The following is a 21,557-nucleotide window of genomic DNA, read 5'->3' as shown; positions in this document are numbered from 1 at the left end:
TACCTCCAGTAATTGATTCTGTTCAACTAGTGTAATATATATGATAAGCTATTTTCAAGCCATTAAAGAGGTGGAAATATGTTGTTTTGAGGCTAAAATATTCCAGTCCCCCCCCCCCACGTAAAATTAATTGGACAATTCCCGATTTTAATGCAACCAGAAGAACGATTTAACCTGCAAATTACTAACTTTTTGCTTCACTTTTATTTGAATATTATGCTAGTGAACATATCTGGACTCTTTTAAAGTATGCTTCATTAATCAAAATAAAATTCACCTTAATTTTTTGAAAGGTCTAGAGTTGTACCTGTTTAAAATGTTTCCATTTATACTTTCATGTCAGTAAGCTGGCGATGTATGGGATTTACTTTGTTCATCTATGTTTGTGGGTCCATCTGTGCCGCATGCCCATGATAAAACTCCTATATACCGGTAGCTTCACTTATAACCTTAAACTTTCATTGTGGGTGCATAGTTCACACGCTTTTCTAAATATAAATTTCCAGGTCTTTTCCAGGATGAAATTAATTTTTTCAAGGTTAACATATGACCATTACAGAATGGAAATAAAGAACATTCTGGATTATAAAACATGCATCTTCCGAATCTGAAGACGTTTCTCTTTCAAGACTCTCCAAAACATGTGTCAGGAAAGAAAATCATGTACATAACCACAAAATGAGTCACACGAAACAAATCTGACTATATTCGTATAAATTGGTATTTAAAGCCATTTCAGTGTACAGAATACAAATTCTAACTTTACATTGATTTTGCTGACATGCGTTATTTTGCTACCTGGAAACAACATAATGAGCATGAATTATTTTGTTTCCTTTCAAACCTTTAATTCCAAATAATTCTAGAGCAATATATGTGCATGTAATACAGAGTAAACATTTCCTATCACAGTATGAAAGAAAAATGCAAATTATTAGAATCTTATCTTGTAACGAACAAAGTTTAACCCTGAATTTATTTGTGTCAATAAAATCTCAAACAAGATTTTTCAACCAGCCTAAAAATTCCGTTATTTAAAGACATTTACAAAAGGGTTGATTTAAATTTTAACAAAAGACCTTCAAAATTATATATTGTTGTATAAACAAGGACTGAATTTTCTGTAAACTCAACTTGTTTTCTTGTAGTTCAATAAACCAGTCCCAAAACCTGTATTGATACATGGGCTCTTGTCGTTTCTTAATTGGTAATATAAGGGACGACAATTTCCCATTTCACCTGTGTTCTATTTAAGATCTGAAACCAATGCTTCAAGCTACATGTCACTGTGTAATAGTTTCGCACCAAAGTTCAGCTCAGAGATTCAAAATTTTTATAATCCAGGTTTCCTCCGAATATTCCAACCCCATATGGACATTTAGGATGGAGCATGAGTCCAGAGCAATTACATATAAAAAATTGGTAATCTGTCACCACCGTAAGATAGCTTACCAGCGGGCCTAGCATATTTAAAGCTACGTTACATCGACTTATACCTGTACGAACTCGATAGGAATATTATTTATTTTCTCAAAAATGGCAAGTATTATAATCGTTATGTCTTTAATCGCTGGCAAGCTAGACGAAACTCAGCATAGATTAAATCTAACCCTCTACTCGCCATTTGCGTTAATAGTCACATGACTTCACAACTCTCAAATAACGACACCGGAAGTCCAATAGTCACGCGATATCAACAACAAACTCCTTTTTAATGTCGTTGTACAAGATTTCAATTATATGAAATGAAAGTCTGGTACCTTTTGTAAAAACCAGAAAGAATATAAAATTCTCAACATATTTATTTCGAGAACAACTACAAGAAACTTGGGCAGTGGGATTCATTAAGCAGAGTAGTCTGGTTCCTTGCTTCGTATGCTCGCTGCGTGAGAGAGCACATGTCAACGTGGTAGTCACGTGATTAAACAAAACTCCGGAAGTTGGTCTCGGAAGAAATATAGAGAATTTTGTGCTCTTTCGTTTTTGTATTTTTATTACAACCAGTATACGACTTTCATTTAATATTTTTTCTACAAAGTTTTTGAAAATGACAGTTATGAGATTATGTGTGCTCGTGCGCCTAGCAATCGAAATCGCAAGTTCCAGCTCAGATTTCATCAGCGCATTAGTTGTATCCCCTTTCAGCAGATTAAAGACATAACGATTTTAATACTCGCAATTTCTGAGAAAATAAATAATTTTCATATCAATTTCATGCAGGTATAACTCGATTTAACAACGTTTTAGTTCGCTAGCCCATCCGCAAAGCCGCTATGCATTAAGGCCACCATATTGGCCTCTTTTGATGCTAGACTGGTTTTCATACCTTCCATAAAAAATATACGGATATCGAACTGTCTGTTTACAAAAAGTCTACCAGAGGAATCTAATCCACTGAGCGTTTGGATTGTGTCAACAAATTTATTTATCGCAAGCACCCAAATGATCTATACTGCAATTTCCTAATGTTATGGTTAGAACTCGATAAATTTAACTCACGATCAGTTCAGTTACGACTCAATTATGTAATTGTTTCGGGCGCCAAGTTGTGGAGGAAACTTCCCGGGTTTTTCCCGACTTTTATCAATACTTGAGAAATTCAAGGACTTTTCACGGTCAGGAAAACAATTGTCATTTCTCATTCATAATACACCCATGAATTGTACACCAAAGAAGAGAATTAAAAGTTCTTTTAACAATGGCTAATATTTGCAAGGTCATTGTTCTAAATAGACAGTAAAACCAGTGAAGAAAACTGATGAAATTCGTTTTCTTCAAAATCTAACTCTATGCAAGATACGAAACTGTAGATCGCCACGATAAATAAATATGACAACTTGTGCCATTATTTTCCATATCTTTTATCATCGTGCATGATGAACTTAGCAAATAATGTATAAGCGATATTACACCCATGAACCATATACCGAAATAAAGGGAATCAAATGTTCTTTTAAAAATACGTAAGATATAGGATCGGTTTCTTAAATATAATAATAACAATAAATAGCCAGTATATCCAGTGAGGAAAAGTTGTAAAATTAGTTTTGTATAAAGCAAAACTGTAGAGCACTACCTAAAGCTTCTCTCCCCATTGGTATTTGGGATCATATGCAAAGAAAATAGGTTGCTCCCGACCTTTGATCTTTGAGATTATTTGCTATTTAACAAATGGTTCGTAAATGCTTATGTTGACATAGTTTTATTTAATCGTTTAATCTGTAGCAGATATTGGTTTTTATCTTCAAACTTTCTTTTAAACCTGCTCATGTCTGGATTTTTTCAATTTATTTTTTATACTTTTTTTATAATTACCGTCCTAAGACAAGCAATTTCTTCAGTGCAAATATCAATCGCATCACTTTGGGATTTTGGCATGAAAGTCACAAAGGAATGATTATGAAATATAGATGAAATATTGCAAAGAAAACAATAATGCTTTGTATTATCAAATCTCATTCTAATTTATTTATGCAGTTGTGTTCATTTGTGCAAACATTCAAGTGTTCAACTGACTACGTATGCATGTATGCATACATGGATAACGAGATAAACTTTAAAAAAAATATATATTATTTTACAAAAGAAGTTACGGAAAATAGAATGCTGTAATAATAAAACCATTCAAAATTTCAAATAGTAAATGAGGTGTATAGTCCAGTACATTAGCAAATGACACTGTATCAATTCAATTTTTTCAAAAATGAAGATTAAAAGACAAGGACTAAAGATGCGAGCGAATGAGATATTCCTGCAGGTACAGAAATGGGGTTGCAGCGGGTTCGATCACACATGATAAACTCCTTTGCTAAAGAAGCCGAACAGTCAGAATCTGGACAAAGGGTTGGCCACATGTAACTGTTTTGAATCCTTCCCTGAATTTTCTGCTCACGTGATTTCCACTGTTTTAAAAATAAGTATTAGTAAATATTCTCACAAACTAATAGGAGACAACGATATTAAATTTTGCATCAGTTCTATTTCGATGAGCAGTATAATCACAGTTTCATTTTTGTTTCATCCTCATGAAGGCTCAATAATCTTTCATTCATGTTCAAAGCAAACTTGTATCGTTCATTGCGTAGCACTGGGACCTTTCTCTTCGTTTGCAAATGCGTCATCCTTGTTGAGATGCTCTGAAACTAATATATCGTTCATTGCATCTCATTGGGACCGTTTCTTTCGTGTGCAAACGTGTCATCCTTGTTCAGCTGCTCTATCTGGAAGAAAGGAGAAATTACATGCAAGTAATTTTAGCAAGATGTTATGCATATCTTACATCTTTACACAAAATGCAAAAAGGACAAAATTTCCTTATGGAAATTGAGAACACTCCGAATAAGTACAGCATTTCTCTTGGCCGAAAACGTTGCAAGTTGTTTTATTTTTTCAAGTATGAACTTATTAAAGTACTGAACCTGTGCAATGGCGGGATGGAAAGGCAGGTATCTGATATGTCCAAGGCACTAATGTTTCTGAACCCATTTATAGCACTGCTATTTTCGATCAGTGCATCGTTCGCCATTTCCGTTAATGACTTTGGGTTTCATTGTAGGAATAGAGATAAATTGGATTGGTTTAATGATCCATCTCTGTTTGAGTCCAGCATTATTATGTGTACATGCACAAAAAAAACCAGAAAATAATCGCGCATGTTTTTCTCTTTCTTTTCGACAGAAACCATTATTTTGTAGATATGTTGAACGTACAAAGTGCGTTGCAACTGAACAGTTCTATGGTAGTTTCGAATTCGCGCCAGTCTCTAGCTACGATTTCGAACTATGGGTACTAATATTAATGCTAGCTAGACTGGTGACCGCAAAAGTAAAACTCTTGAAAATATTTCCTTCTTTTAGCTCAAATTTAGAAGCTGATGTTATGAAAAGCAAACATTTATATGACGCATGAAAATATCAAAACGACAAACACACTTCACCCCGCCAAAGATATCTCTCTAAAAGTGTATAATCTGTAGTTAGAAGACAAAATGTGCATATAACTTAAATACAATTTGAGCATGTTATGCTCCTGAGTTTTCACAACACTTCACTTGATCACACGTATGTAGTATGTATGATTTACCATCTCTACGGCTCAATACTAGGGACATTTTGAACGTTTCTTAATCCAAGAAAACGTTCACTGTCTGTGTAGCTAAAGGTTTTATCGTATGTTTGAGTCAAAATTACTACACACCCGTTTAAATTCTACTTATAAGTAGAAGTCGGAAATAACCTAAAGGCGGTATGTTTGCTAAGTTTCTCTTCTAACATAAGAATTTGTTTCCAAAATAATAATATCGAAATTTAAGGACTTCATTTTGTCTACCTCTATATATAAAAGATGTCAAGAAATATTACAAGCAGAACCTTTATGATTTCATCTCATGCATCCGATGCAGTTTTGCATTAACACCAACCACATAGTTTGGTATTTAAACCTTGTGTTAATCATACCGAGCTAGATATCAGCAGCATAAGGTACGTACCGAATACTGCAATAAAACTGACTCCAACTTACATATGCATTCCTGAATTCCACTTGAAATAAAAACGGTCCCTCTTTAAAATGTTGGGATTTAATTTTTATTTAGATATTCATCCCTGTGCAATCTACGAAAATGTGGAGCGAAACCTTAGCTTCGTATACAGTGCTACTATTGCTAAGTTTCATCGCGCGCGATTTTCTAAAGACTATTATTGTTCAGATCGCAAAGAAATGATACGTGAAATGTGCATACCATCCATGAGAACGTTTTCGTTATTTTTTAAACTGAAATGGAAATCACTATGTCAATAGTTTATAAAAGATATATGTACGTTTAGATTGACAGAAGACATGTATAATACTTGAGTAGGTAGGGAGAGGAACATCCTCATTTTACGGAACAGAGGAGACTTTTATTTTAACAGTTCTATTTCAAGCAAACAATAAACTTAAAAGAATTTTTTTTTCTAACGAAAATTAAAAGAAGTCAGAAAGGGAAAGAAAAAAAACCCTACCGCTTTAACCAATGGGGACCTTGGAGAATCTTCATCAGTGTCCATGTTTGCGAACCATCTGAAAAGTAGAAACAACCCATAGCAACAGTGTGAAAAGGATCTTACTGATGTTAGTTGCCTTCAAATGGTGGTTGTGGTGGTGGTGATTATGATGATAATACAGATTTTGTCCTCGGCACTATTGATGACTGGAATATAACATTATGAATATTAATAATATGTAATATGTTTTATTTTCCGACACATATTTACTTCAAGTTGGCCACAGTAACCCAATTTTCTTCTGCGACACAAATTGACCACTGACCGTTTAGAACGTTCGGACTTGGTGACAATAGGTCAGATTCGAGTGAAAATGTTTTACAGCATAGACACAAAATCCATAAGAACTACTGATTAAACAAAGGAAATATATCAGCGTGACTAGTTGTAGACTGTAACCCATGTTTGCCCAAGTCACATACAAGGTGCATATTTGTCTCCGTTGTGTTCTCAAGTTTTGAAAAGTATAACCGTAAGAGGATGGGATGACGGATGGGCTGATCCATGGAATGATTCACCAATTGACAACGTGAATTATCTGTTAAATGTATTGGAAGCAGGGGTTTAAAACACCTTTCACCTTTCCATAATAACTTGGATATTGGTCTAGACTAAATTTGTATGCACTTCAGGTTAGTACCTCGTCTCAAGATTACTTCGTTTCTCACGAATAACGAGCCAAGTTCATATGCATCAAAGAAAGTGACCACATCGGTCTATATGCAACTGTGTTTGACAGCGAATCTCTAACTAGATCAGTCTGTTCGTGACCGCTCCGGTGGCCTAATGGTTAGAGCGTCCTCGTCGTAAGCGGAAGGTCGTGGGTTCGATCCCCGGCCGAGTCATACCAAAGACTTTCAAAAATGATACTAACAGCTGCCTCGCTTGGAGCTCAGCATTAAAAGGTTAGTGTTTGGACTGGCCGGCCTGGTGTCAGGATAATGTGACCAGGTGGGACATCATGCTACATGTCTGCGGCATGATGCCCCGGTGCTAGACATCACTATAAACTGTCACAATGCAGATATTGTAGCGATATGACTGAAAAGTTGTTAAAGCTACGTTAAAAATCCAAAGCCCACACATCAGTCTGTTTGAAATGTCATGATGGGTCAGCCTTGCGAGAAAATGTTACTCAAGCAATGGTGCGTTGAACATGTTTATGCACGAGAAACGAGGAAATCTTATCGCAGACAGCCACATATTAAAAGAGAACATATCGGATTTTGAGACGATGATATTTATATAGTTAATACAATTTTCATAATGCAGACAATATATTCTTGATACACAAAATTAAGAAATCGTATGGTTCCTTGACTTTTAAAATGATTTCCTCAAAAACCAAAATGAAAACTTACTCTTTTTGGCGCACAGATCTCAGTCTTCTGTCCAGAGGAACTCTTTTCCAATTGACTTTCTGCAAAAGGAATTAACGGAAAACTTATCTAATATTCTGCTTTTATGAAACGGAAGTATTGGTGACTCAAGTTGAACTTTTTACTGAAGATTCTGTTCTAAGGAGCAAGTTTGGCTTGATAGCAAAAATAATTTATCTATACTTATAGTTTTTAAAATTTATTTTCCTTCCTGCATTATACTTTGGTACTACGAATCCTTCATTTTAAAAGACTTAGGTTTGGAACATTTCTGAATAGCAATAAAAGTTACGGAGCAAAGAATGTGATTACAAATAAAAATTAATTAGCTTATTTCATTAAAAACTTATTATTCATTTTAATAATTATTTTATATTTATTTTAGATTACTATTATTATTTGTGATCGGTCGATATTTTCATGTGCACTTACATATTTTCAGACTATTTTTGATCTATACAACGAACCGCGATCGGAAAAAGTGACCAATATGTATCTTTCCCACTAACATTGACTTGACAAACATGAATAAATAAGCAAAATATCTCCTCTTTGTTCGTTACGATTCTTTTCATTAATTCTTTCGCAATCTCGAAGTTTCCTCGTGAGTCTTTAAAAATTAAAAATAGAATTTTAAATTGAAATTTTTGTTTTTCAATTACATTTTCCCCCCACCATAGTCTTTGACGTTTTAATAGTGATTCTTAACGTTTGAAATTTTTAAAAGAATCAAGAATAAAAGTTTCATGTACTAAGACTTACTTTGTACACCTTTTTGTAATCTCCATCTTCCGCCAATAATAATGTTAGATGCATCTCTTGGATGCTGATAATAATCACAGACCATTTATTTTCAAAGTGTCTGTGGAGGGAAGCGTTGACATTGGATGGTCAGAATTAAGTAGACCTGTGCTGGTGTGCATGTTTGTAATTGTTTGACCAATTTGTGCGTCCTTTAAGTAGTTACCAAAATAATTTATTTCAACATTTCTGGTTTAAATATTATTATGTATATGAGTAAATAAACTAAAATTATGTGCAGAAACCAATTTTATTTTTTTAGCCATGGCAACCTAGACCACTGAATGTTAAACACCAAAATCAAATGGATTATTCCCTACTGCAAGTACAAGCCATCCCAAAGTTTCGTCCAAGCTGATGAGGTTGAGCCTAAGTTGTTGCTTGGAAAGCATTTTTCTAGTTTCAGCCAGTGACATGGCCCTTTGAGTCCCAAATCGAAGTGCAAACCATCCACACAATTTGGTGGTGGTGGTGTTTTTGGATTTTTAACGTAGCTTTACAATTTTTAGTCATATCGCGATGATGTCTGCAGTGATCTCTAACACTGGGGCATCTTGTCACACCCAGTCACATTATCCTGACACCAGACCAACCAGTCCTAACGCTAATCTCAATGCTGAGCATCAAGCGAGGCAACTGTTAGTACCATGTTTATGAGTCTTTGGTAGAACTCGACCTGGATTCGAACCTGTGACCTTCAGCATCCGAGTTTTATCCAATGACCTCTATATAGATTGTCGTGTACTATTCTCAACATGCAAGCTATTTACAAAGTTTGGTGACAGTTGATGATAAAGAACTGGAGTGACTGTGTGGAAATTAACTAGGGAACTGGAGCACAACTACATGTACGGACACACGGATTATGTACACTTAATTTGCATTGTGTGCTTGACCATTGTCCATGATGAGGATAGAGTTTTGGTGAATACTTGCTTTTTTCATGTTTTGAAATTATACATAAATTGTTAACTGATATTTAAGTTTAAGATCTAGCTTTTGTTATAAAAACTTGAATGATCTGGAAGGTAACTTTGACCTACATCCTCGTCATTTTATTGTTTTAGGTTTTCATATAAGGTTGAAGTCAACAAATGATTAATTCCTACCTTAAGTTCAGTCTTTGCACTCATCTTTTGTTGTGTTGATATAATTTCAAAGGAATGATTATTTAAAAATTATTCAATAGAACTGCAAAGTGCTCATTTACATTTTGGTCTAAATCGCTATTTTGAGATTATTATGAATTCATTAAAAAACATTCTAGATCATATCATTGTGACACATCAAAACTATTTGAGACTATTAATACATCACCGCATGCAATATCGGAATTCAGACTGATAGAGGACCAAAATCTGATTATTGCTGACTGGCAGAAAGCAAGAGGGATGTTCTTCCTTATCCTCAAAATCTACTCAAGTCTTAATTTTATAATTCTTGCTGAGAGATGGAGGTACTCAGGCTGTGTCAAAATCAGCTAATTTCTTCCATTATGACCTTAGAACTAGATTTTGTCCTCATCATTGTAGCTTCAGGAATAGGAGGCAGACCAAGGCTTGTACTGCATGCAATGTGGGGTCTTTTTTGGGCTGGCAAAATCTTCCATGTCTGATTACAACATACCAGATAGCTAGGCATTGGTCGTAACATCATCCCTAGGCATCAAACCGTTAATTCTCCACCTGAAATGGCGAAAAAGTTGAGATCTGCTGAATGTGATTTAAGGCAAGGCAACCAATACTCTATGTTCAACTGGCTGGAAGGATAGCTAAACAGAAGGCTGAATGGCTGGCTTGCCTGCAAAGTGAATGGATCAGTTACTGCAGTTTCCTTATGGTGCTGTATGCAACGGTTTTGGTGGCCAACATGTAGCATTACCCATCAAATGAATTGATCCTCGGTTACATAGTACACATGGTCTGCCTGATGTCTGGACAAGGTGAACCAGTGAACATTGGCATGAGGTGAAAACAGCTGGTATGAACAGTTTGCTGGGTCAGTTCCATATCCCATGAACCCTGTCTTACAGGATATGAGGTCATGTGGTGGGATGGACTTTTGCCCATTAGGCTACCAAATGCTGTGAGGGCACTCTTGCAATAAATTCAACACAGTAAACAAATGGCCTAATGAAATATTCTGGGGTGCGTGGGTGGGGGTGAAGGGGCAAAACCACCAACAAATGCAATGGCAAAATGAGCTCCTGAATTAACCTCAGGACTGACTTGTTTTTCTCTCTATATTCCGACTCTTCCTCAGGACCAAATAAGAAAATTTCTTCTGACCAAGAACTGTAAATACTACAAGGTGCTGTCGAATGTGCACTTCATACAAGGAAGACAAGTGACATTGCTAGCATTAAAATACTTACATTTAGAACATTTGGTTGTGATTGTATCCTTAAAAGGCAATAAAAAACAGTAAAAAGGGTCAATAACCACCTCAAAATTTAAACAACAGCTCCCATAAAAAAAACACCAAGTCAACTGTATTTTCAGTACAGCAACATGTACGGCTTACTGCTACTACATGTAACTTACCGGGTCCCATGAGACAAAGTCCAAAAATTATGAAAAATAATTTACCATTATTTAAAGGTAAGTTTATTAGTCTTTGCAGAAATCTTGAAACACAATATATTATGACCCTGTTTTGAATGTTGTATAAAATAATGACGGTTGTGAAGGATTTGAATAAGTAGTGTGGGATGATAATGTCCATACTGCAGCAACATTTTAACTGATAAAAAAACAACTAGTAACCACCTAGCAAGCCCAAGGGAAGGTAATAGGTAAGTCTATACAATATATAGATAGGAAAGACTCAAATTTTGTTATTCTGGGATTGCTGGATTCTAGTGGTAGCTAACTTTATTTTCTTATGTTTCATGTGATTGGGAAATATACTCTAATGAGAAACAAACTGGTCTTGTATATCCTGGATAAATTAATGGACAAGGGTTACGCCCTCTTCACAAAATTTGGCGGGGCGGGGGGGGGGGGGAACGGCAAAAAGTTTCAACATTTAATATTTTTTATTTTTTTATTTGTAACACTGATACATGATCCAAAATGACTGGATGAACAATCACATGATGCAAATGAAGTCTGAAACTTACAATGTGACTCAAGATCTACTTCTGACAGTTACACGAAAGCTGACAAATAATTCACAATAAAGTAATTCAAACTACATTTTCTTTAACATTAAAAACAGTAAAATATGCAAAGGGTAAATATTTACATTCCACTGGAAATATTACTCTTAACATAACTATACAGGTGTGTATATCTATTTCTGATTGGTCATCTGAAGAGATTCATCTTTATGTATCTTCCTCACTAGCACTATGCAAAAGAACTTCCATATATGTTCCATTCACTTTCTATATTTCTCATGAAATCCAGCATATTACCTTAATTTGAGATGCAACAAAGCTATCTTTCTTATCTTAGGCACAAACACGGACACAAAATGTAACAAAAATCAGCATAGGTTATGTTACTACAAGTTTTTGTGTGAGGGACCTTTCCAGAAACAGCTGAATCACATCCATCTGCTCCATCATAGTATACCATAGCTAAGACGATGAACTCAATGAACTTCCTATTTTTAGTAGATTTTGATGATGAACTCAATGGACTTCAAGTTTTAATGAAGATGAACTCAATGAAATTCCTATCATGTTTGGGTTTTAATGAGGATGAACTCAATAGAATTCCTATTATGTGTAGGTTTTAATGAGGATGAACTCAATGAACTTCCTATTTTGCATAGATTTTAATGATGAACTTCCTATTATGTTTAGGTTTTGATAAGGATGAACTCAATGAACTTCCTATTATGTGTAGGCTTTAATGAGGATGAACTCAATGAAATTCCCATTATGTGTGGGTTTTAATGATGAACCTAATTATCTTCCTATTATGTTTGGGTTTTAATGATGAACTCAATGAACTTCCTATTATGTGTAGGTTTTAATGATGAACTCAATGAAATTCCTATTATGTTTGGGTTTTAATGAGGATGAACATGAAATCCCTTTTGTGTAGGTTTTAATGAGGATGAACTCAATGAACTTCCTATTTTTAGTAGATTTTAATTATGAATTCAATGGACTTCCAATAAATTTTAATGAAGATGAACTCAATGAACTTCCTATTTTGCGTAGATTTTAATGATGAACTTCCTATTATGTTTAGGTTTTGATAAGGATGAACTCAATGAACTTCCTATTATGTGTAGGCTTTAATGAGGATGAACTCAATAAACTTCCCATTAATTGAAGGTTAACTCAAATGAACTTCCTATTATGTGTAGGTTTTAATGAGGATGAATTCAATGAACTTCCTATTATGTGTAGGTTTTAATGAGGATGAACTCAATGAACTTCCTATTATTAGTAGGTTTTAATGAGAATAAACTCTATGAAATTCCTATTATGTGTAGGTTTTACTGAGGATGAACTCAATAAACTTCCTATTATGTTTAAGTTTTAATGAGGATGAACTCAATGAACTTCCCATTATGTGTAGGTATTAATGAGGATGAACTCTATGAAATTCCTATTAGGTTTGGGTTTTAATGAGGATGAACTCAATGATCTTCCTATTATGTTTTGGTTTTAATGTGGATGAACTCAATGAACTTCCCATTATGTGTGGGTTTTAATGAAGATGAACTCAATGAACTTCCTATTATGTGTAGGTTTTAATGATGAACTCAATGAAATTCCTATTATGTTTGGGTTTTAATGAGGATGAACTCAATGAACTTCCCATTATGTGTGGGTTCAATGAGGATGAACTCTATGAAATTCCTATTATGTTTGGGTTTTAATGAGGGTTAGCTCAATGAATGATCTTCCTATTATGTATAGGTTTTAATGAGGATGAACTCAATGAAATTCATATTATGTGTAGATTTTAATGAGGATGAACTCAATGAAATTCCTATTATGTGTTTATTTTAATGAGGATGAACTCAATGAAATTCCCATTATGTGTGGGTTTTAATGAGAATGAACTCAATGAACTTCCCATTATGTGTGGGTTTTAATGATGAACCTACTGATCTTCCTATTATGTTTGGGTTTTAATGAGGATGAACTTGATGAACTTCCTATTATGTTTGGGTTTTAATGAGGATGAACTCAATGAAATCCCTTTTGTGTAGGTTTTAATGAGGATGAACTCAATGAACTTCCCATTATGTGTGGGTTTTAATGAGGATGAACTCAATGACCTTCCCATTATGTGTAGATTTTAATGAGGATGAACTCTATGAAATTCCTATTATGTTTGGGTTTTAATGAGGGTGAGCTCATTGAATGATCTTCCTATTATGTGCAAGTTTTAATGAGGATGAACTCAATGAAATTCCTATTATGTGTAGATTTTAATGAGGATGAACTCAATGAAATTCCTATTATGTGTATATTTTAATGAGGATGAACTCAGTGAAATTCCCATTATGTGTGGGTTTTAATGAGAATGAACTTAACGAACTTCCTATTATGTGTGGGTTTTAATGATGAACCTAATGATCTTCCTATTATGTTTGGGTTTTAATGAGGATGAACTCAATGAAATCCCTTTTGTGTAGGTTTTAATGAGGATGAACTCAATGAACTTCCCATTATGTGTGGGTTTTAATGAGGATGAACTCAATGAACTTCCCATTATGTGTAGATTTTAATGACGATGAACTCTTTGAAATTCCTATTATGTTTGGGTTTTAATAATGGTGAGCTCAATGAATGATCTTCCTATTATGTGCAAGTTTTAATGAGGGTGAACTCAATGAAATTCCTATTATGTGTATATTTTAATGAGGATGAACTCAATGAAATTCCCATTATGTGTGGGTTTTGATGAACCTAATGATCTTCCTATTATATTTGGGTTTTAATGAGGATGAACTCGATGAACTTCCTATTATGTGTAGGTTTTAATGATGAACTCAATGAAATTCCTATTATGTTTGGGTTTTAATGAGGATGAACTCAATGAACTTCACTGGCTAGCAAATCTGCAGAAAAATCTGAGAACAAAATTCGTGATTCCCATAGAGACTATAACAGCATGCAATAACAGGTGATTGACTCAATTAGTGTAGTGATACTGAGAACAAAATTTAAACAGTTTTTATCATCTGTCTCAAGCATAAAAGCAACAAATGGTTACTGCAGGAATTAAATATAAAGCTGGGGCGAAAACTGAACCAAACCACAACAATTAGCTCCATGAATGTAAAGTAGTTGTTTTTTTTACAGAACTTTATCAAGGAAACAAACGCTTTTTACATTGAGCATTACTTACATTATTTAAACATGGGATTATTGTCAATTGGTGATTGCCTATAGGTAGTGACTACTCCAAGAAATATTTATGACTGGGTCCAAGTGTTGACTTTCAATATTTTAATGCAGTTCAAAGAAGGAGCTTTACTTGTAAAAGATTTACTGACCAAAAATATATCTTGGAAAACACAACCAATTATGGATTAATGCTTTTTTCTTCAGCAAAACAATTTTAATATTGACATATTAATTTTCAAGTGCCAAAGTATTGTTATGTTTTGCTGATCATTTATCCCATCATCAGACTTGAAATGTTAAGAGGTTGATGTATCTTGCTATTGTATACTTCTAGATTTCGAGTCAATATGCTGAAAGACACATGTATACATTGCGCATCTTGTTGCTCATTTTATTTAAAACACCTTTTCTATAATGCATATATAAAGTGTCAATACAGTAAAACCTGTCTTGAAAGACCACTGCTATGTGAGACCACCTGCCTTGAAAGACCATATTCTCAATGCACAGATTTATTGATTATATAGTGGTATGACCTGTTATGAGACACCACCTATCTGAAGGGGTGGTCTTTCAAGGGATGTTCTACTGTACTGAATAAATGCTTTTGTGGATGGTCTTCTATGTCTGCCATTTAATTGATAAACTGATTATCATCATTTTCCAACTTATATTTGAACTGTAAAATTATCAAATGATCCAAGAACTAGACAACAAATGTACAAGGAATGGAACCAATAGTAAAGTTTTACATTTTGATGATGTTGAAAAGCCTGCTTTATATATACTGTGTCATTTGAAGGTAGCCACCAAACTGTCAATCCAATCTAAGCAAGATTGGCCTTAAGGATTAAAGGATCTGGGTAAAAGAATAAATCATCATAATGGGCAAGAGACTCCGATTTTTAAACTGCTTCACTAGCCAAAATATAAGAATCCTCTGGAAACAGCTCCGCCTGATGATCAATCACATACCTGAAGATACAAATAATTTAGGAGTTTATGATAAGTGAGTACAATAAAGCACAAAACTGGCAGAAAGCTAAATACTTTTCAGTAATTTTTGCACGAATTAAAGCTGCTGATATCCCTGACAAAATGTATAATGTGAAATCAACAATCAGTAAAGTGCCACAAAAGTGCTAAACTCAGAAAGTTTCAGGACTAAATGCTAAAACATCGAAATTTATTTTTCTGACCTAAAAATGGTTCATAAATGAAATGAAAGGATTGAGAATGGGAGATGTTTAATGGCCACTGGAAAAAGCAATTTCATGCGGCAGGATTTGTACTTAAACTGTTAAGAATACTATTAAAAAATCTGAAGATTTCACAAAAAACAAACATCACCATTTCATTCTGATATTTTATTTCAGTTTTATTAACCACTAAAAATAGGATAACATGTTGATGCTTCATTGGTTCCAATGATAAAATTGGAACATGATATAATTTTAGTCCATTCATTCTATCCCAACTGTCTGTTGTAATAATTGTTTAGAGTTATCTATCTGAAACTAAAATTACTTTGACAAGCATGAAAAATATTGTTCATCCAGAGAATCTGGTCTTTACGGAACACTTACTAGTTTAATGTATAACCATGGAAACATAGATGGTTAGAGAGTGAAGAGGAAATGTCAGCCTCAAGCAATTGTGAAAGTGATGACAGCCAGCAGAATCAAAAGGAAGAAATTGTTCAATGGTTTAATATTTCAGTTTACATGTAAAATAATTTTAAAGCAGAATAAAATCTAAGAATTATTATTATAAGATAATTCACGGCAAATAAAGCATATTATACAAGAATGATGCCACTGAAATTAATAATCTCTGTTAATGTCCCTGAATCATATTTTCCCAACTTTTGTAGTGTCCTAGATATGATTTGTTAAACAAGAGTCCCTCAAAGTGACTAATGATCGACCTGCTGAAAAGAATTTTCAGAAATTCAAGATATGACAATGGAAGAAATAGAGATGACAATATTTTCAAAATGACCAGCATGCTGACCATACTAAGGGTAATTTTCATTTAGGACCAACTAGACACTGCAAGAATTCTTCTGATGAAAACCCCATGTCAAATGACATTCCATTTAAGAGAAGCAGCCATAACAAAAGTTTCAAGGTGGCCATACTGGGTATCAGATTAGCACCATTTTAAAGTTAGGATGAACAAGGCAACATAAAAAGTCTTTTCATGAAAACCATCATGTTGATATGACTTTCCATTTTGTAGCAGTAATGATAACAAGATTTTAAAGGTAGCTATAATGGTGGCCATATTGGTCATCCAACTGGCCCCATTTCCATTTAGGACCAACTAGACATCCTAAGAAAACCATCAGTGAAAGAACAATGTCAATATGACCAGCCATTTAGGAGAAACAGTAATAATAAAATCTGCAAGATATGATGGCCATAGTGGTGTCAGATTGGCACCATTTTCATTTACAACCAACTGGACCTCATACCAAGTCTTCCATGCTAATATGACCATTTATTCAGGAGAAATAGTGATAAGATTTTCAAGATGTCCACGTTGGTGTCTGCATGTGGCAATTGTTATCTTAAAAGAGATTGAGGAGATGCTAAAAAGATTCCTGACTGCGTGGGCAAGATTGAAGGGTAACCTCATGCATTAGAAAGATCATTATGGGTTTATAGTAAAATGCTTCAATAGATATCTTCTGAAGCTGGCTTTTATGAATACCAAAAGGCCAATGGTACGGCTGGGTTGCAGAACTAGTAGATAGTTACATACCAGTAAGACCAAAAATTATTCACAACTTAAAAATAAGAATTGCATTTGAAGATGCAAAACCCACCTTCTGTGTTCGTATTGTATGCACCTAAGTTAGAGTTAATACTGCTTTTGTTCTTTGAGTGAGAGGTGACTACTTCTTTGTTATCAGATACAGGTTTTCATTCCAAGGTAATGAAACCTGAACCATGTTAGGTTAGTGAAGCTTTCAGTAAACATAGCTTTACCAATCACAGGACTGATATTCTGGAAGATGTCAATGAATAAATAAATACTTCACTTAAAATCTTTTACCTTCATTTTTTTTCTTCATCAAACATTTTTCATATTTTGTTCACACATAGACAAGATTGGTAAAGGAAGCCTTTTGGTTAGGCTAATAAAAACAGGCATTAGCACTTAAATTTCCTTTATTACTGATTATTGATCTTTTGATTATGTAACCATTTCCTGCATTCATCAACTTAGGTTATTAATTCTTCTCTTCTATAACAGGATTGTACAGAAAAAGTTTCACGTTGAGATTAGAATTACAAAATAGATTACTTGTGCAGAAATAACAAAAAAGTAAAAATCCCCTCCCCCCATTCATTATAAGTATTTTAACTGTTTCATCCTTTAACCCTAGAAGGATTTCAAAAGTGGAAATGGCACCATCTGGATAAGAACAGCAAAGCGATACATTCATGTGCAGTGGACAAGATCCCATCAGAACACTCTAGAAGACATTCCCATCAGAACACTACAGAAGACAGAAGACATTACCATCAGAATACTGCAGAAGGACATTCCCATCAGAACAATATAGAAGAGTCCCATCAGAACACTCTAGAAAACATTATCATTAGAACACTATAGAACACATTCCCATCAGAACACTGCAGAAGGACATTCCCATCAGAACAATATAGAAGACATTCCCATCAGAATACTACAGAAGGACATTCCCATCAGAACATTATAGAAAACATTCCCATCTGAGCACTACAGAAGACATTACCATCAGAACAATGCAGAAGGGCATTCCCATCAGAACACTATAGAAGACATTCCCATCAAAACACTATAGAAGACATTACCATCAGAATACTACAGAAAGACATTCCCATCAGAACACAGCAGAAGGACATTCCCATCAGAACACTACAGAATACATTAATATAAGAACAATGCTGGACATTCCAAACAGAACACTGGAGAAAGACATTTCCATCAGGACAATATAGAAGACATTCCCATCAGAACACTAGAAGACATTACCATCAGAACACTATAGAAGACATTCCCATCAAAACACTTTTCACATCAGAACACTGAAGGATATTCACATCAGTACACTATAGAAGACATTCCCATCAGAACACTACAAAAAACATTCCCATCAGACTTCTATAGGACATTCCATGCAGAAAACTGCAGAGGGACAGTCCCATCATACCACTATAGAAGACATTCACATCAGAACACTACAGCAGGACATTCCCATCAAAACACTTCAGAAGGACATTGCCATCATACCACTATAGAAGACATTGCCATCAGAACTCTACAGAAGGACAATGCCATCATAACACTACAGAAGACATTGCCATCAAAACACTATAGAAGGACACTGCCATCATAACACTATATAAGACATTGCCATCAGAACACTACACAGGGACAGTCCCAACAGAACACTACAGAAGGACATTGCCATCAGAACACTACACAGGGACAGTCCCAACAGAACACTACATTCCCATCAGAACACTACAGGAGATTCCCATCTGAACAGTAAAGAGGGACATTCCCATCAGAACACTACAGAAGGATATTCCCATCAGAACACTACAGGAGATTCTCATCTAAACACTAAAGAGGGACATTACCATCAGAACACTACATAAGTGTTTTAATGGACATTCCCATCATAACATTAGAGATATTCCCCTCGGAACATTACAAAAGTGTTTTAATGGACATTCCCATCAGAACACTAAAGAGGGACTTTCCCATCAGAACACTACAGAAAGACATTCCCATCATTTCCATCTCAATACTACAAAAGGACATTCCTATCAGAACACAACAGAGGGACAGTCCCATTATAACAGTACAAAAGGGCATTCCCATCAGACACTACAGAGGGACATTTTCATCATAACACTACAGAGGGACATTCCCATAAAAACACTACAGAGGGGCATTCTCATCATGACACTACAGAGGGACATTCCCATCATTCCCGTCAGAACACTACAAGACATGCCTATAAAAACACTACAGAGGGACATTCCCATCATAACACTAGAGAAGGACATTCCTATCAGAACACTAAAGAGGGACACTCCCATCAGAACACTACTGAAGAACATTCCCATCATTTCCATCAGAACACTACAGAAGATCATTCCCATCAGAACGCTACAGAAGGTAATTCCCATCAAAACACTACAGAAGGATATTCCCATAAGAACACAACACTGGCTTAAAGTATCCAGGGGACTATTGATGTGTTGCTTATTACTATCCCGCTATATTATATTGGTCTGCTCTTGGTGTTATAATGGGCAAAGTTGATAAAATGAGAAAAATATGTTTTTTCAAACCCACAACCTCCCAAATCCAAGGTGGACACTCTGACCAATTAGGCCACCGGAGCAGTATGATGTACGATTGACACTTAGTCCTACACTCTGCATTTTTCGTAATATATCCATCACAAGTCTTACTTAGCGTCATGGGGTCCTAGATGGACTGGATTGTAAAGATGCGGGAAAATTAATGGGAAACTGCCCAACTTAGATTGAATGATTGAATGATCTGGATAAAAAACCTATTTGTCTCAGAATTATCTACATTTGGCAGATATAATCCAGTTCAGGAGAAACTGAGCTGAGCAAATATCCAAATTTAGAAGGCTCCCACAATAATTTTTGTACTAACATCAGATACAGGATACATACATACATATATATATATATATATATATATATATATATATATATATATATATATTGGTACAGTATTTCTAGACAATTAACTTTTCGTCACTGAAAGATGAAAGAAAAATTCTGCCAATTGATGGGTATGGTGAGTCTATGTGACTAACTTTCACCACCCACTTTTTTTTATAGTTTCTTCTCTTTCTCCCAGTTTTCTTATTACACACTGCAACAATACAGCAAACCATCTATTTTACCTCTAGCATTTATTATATAATAACAATAGGATCTTCGCACACAACAACTGATGGCAGATAAGAAAATGGGACTAAAATGGCACTGCATCTTCAGTCTTGACCAAATAAAAATCGATTGCATACAAAAGTGGATGGAAACTTAACTATGCAAATAATAAAGTGCATTTTTTTTAATCTGAGCTGTTAACAACCATCATTTTATAGAAGAAGAGATTCAAAACTAAACGCCTTCTACACATGAGTATATTGATATGATTGCTGGTGACCTTTATTTATAAGAAAGCCTGCTTGTGTTATTAATCAGACCTTAGCGAACTCTGGGATATTTAAATAATTTTGATAGCAACAAGAACTTGCAGTGATATTTTATGGCAGAACTTGAGTCATATCAATGTTAAACCCAGATGATACCAGGGACATTCCTATGTCTTTTGAAATGGACCATGAAGCTGATATAAATGGATCAACTGCACACAACTGGGAGATTTCATGGACAAGGAAATAAATCCTAATTTATTTTTGACTACATGGTAAGTTTTGTCTGTTATGAACTTTTAAAATAAAGTTACACATATTTCAAGTGTAATGTCATTTCAATGTTTTCCATTAATGGTTTAATTCTAAAATTTTCAAATCAAAATTGGGAAATAAACATCATTAGATTGGGAATGGGACCCATATTCCCCCAGGATGTGACCAAAGAAAACTGCTTGAAACTAAAGTACAGTTACAAATGTGAAGAAAAAAAAAACAACAAAACATAACTGTGTTGTTGTTGTTGTTGTTGTTGTAGGGTTTAATGCCATTTTTCAGCACACGATAGGCTATACATGGTGGCCAGTATTAATGGTGGAGGAAGAACCCGGGAAATCCCCAGAAAGAACCACCAACCATCGAGAAGCTACTGGCAAGCTTTCTCACATACCCACATTGCATAACTGTGTTGTACTACTCAATAATTATTATTACCAGAATAAATTTCCTGACCAGAATTCTAACTTTCTGTTCAATCTGATTAAAATCATATCTCCACTGTCCTACATGAAGATCTGACAGTGACT

The 21,557-nt window shown here is 34.7% G+C and overlaps 1 protein-coding gene across 4 annotated transcripts in view; it reads right to left on the bottom strand.

Moving 5' to 3' along the window:
* Nucleotides 1-13,013: 13,013 nt before the first annotated feature.
* The window catches only part of LOC149797723 (MSL complex subunit 3-like), a 60,762-nt gene continuing 52,218 nt past the window's right edge, over nt 13,014-21,557 (bottom strand). For 3 of the 4 annotated variants that reach the window (XM_089962652.1, XM_089962653.1, XM_089962654.1), the window contains one exon: nt 13,014-15,521. In XM_089962652.1, coding sequence (XP_089818778.1) covers nt 15,452-15,521 — 70 coding nt within the window. In that variant the 3' untranslated portion in view covers nt 13,014-15,451. The remainder of the gene's footprint in view (nt 15,522-21,557) is intronic. The other variant, XR_016421872.1, reaches the window with a different exon arrangement.

Source organism: Sinohyriopsis cumingii, chromosome 6 (genome assembly GCF_028554795.1).
Source record: "Sinohyriopsis cumingii isolate HCF-2022 chromosome 6, ASM2855479v2, whole genome shotgun sequence".
Taxonomy (NCBI): domain Eukaryota; kingdom Metazoa; phylum Mollusca; class Bivalvia; order Unionida; family Unionidae; genus Sinohyriopsis; species Sinohyriopsis cumingii.
Note: the sequence above shows the minus strand (reverse complement) of the source record. Positions and strands in the feature narration are given on the sequence as shown.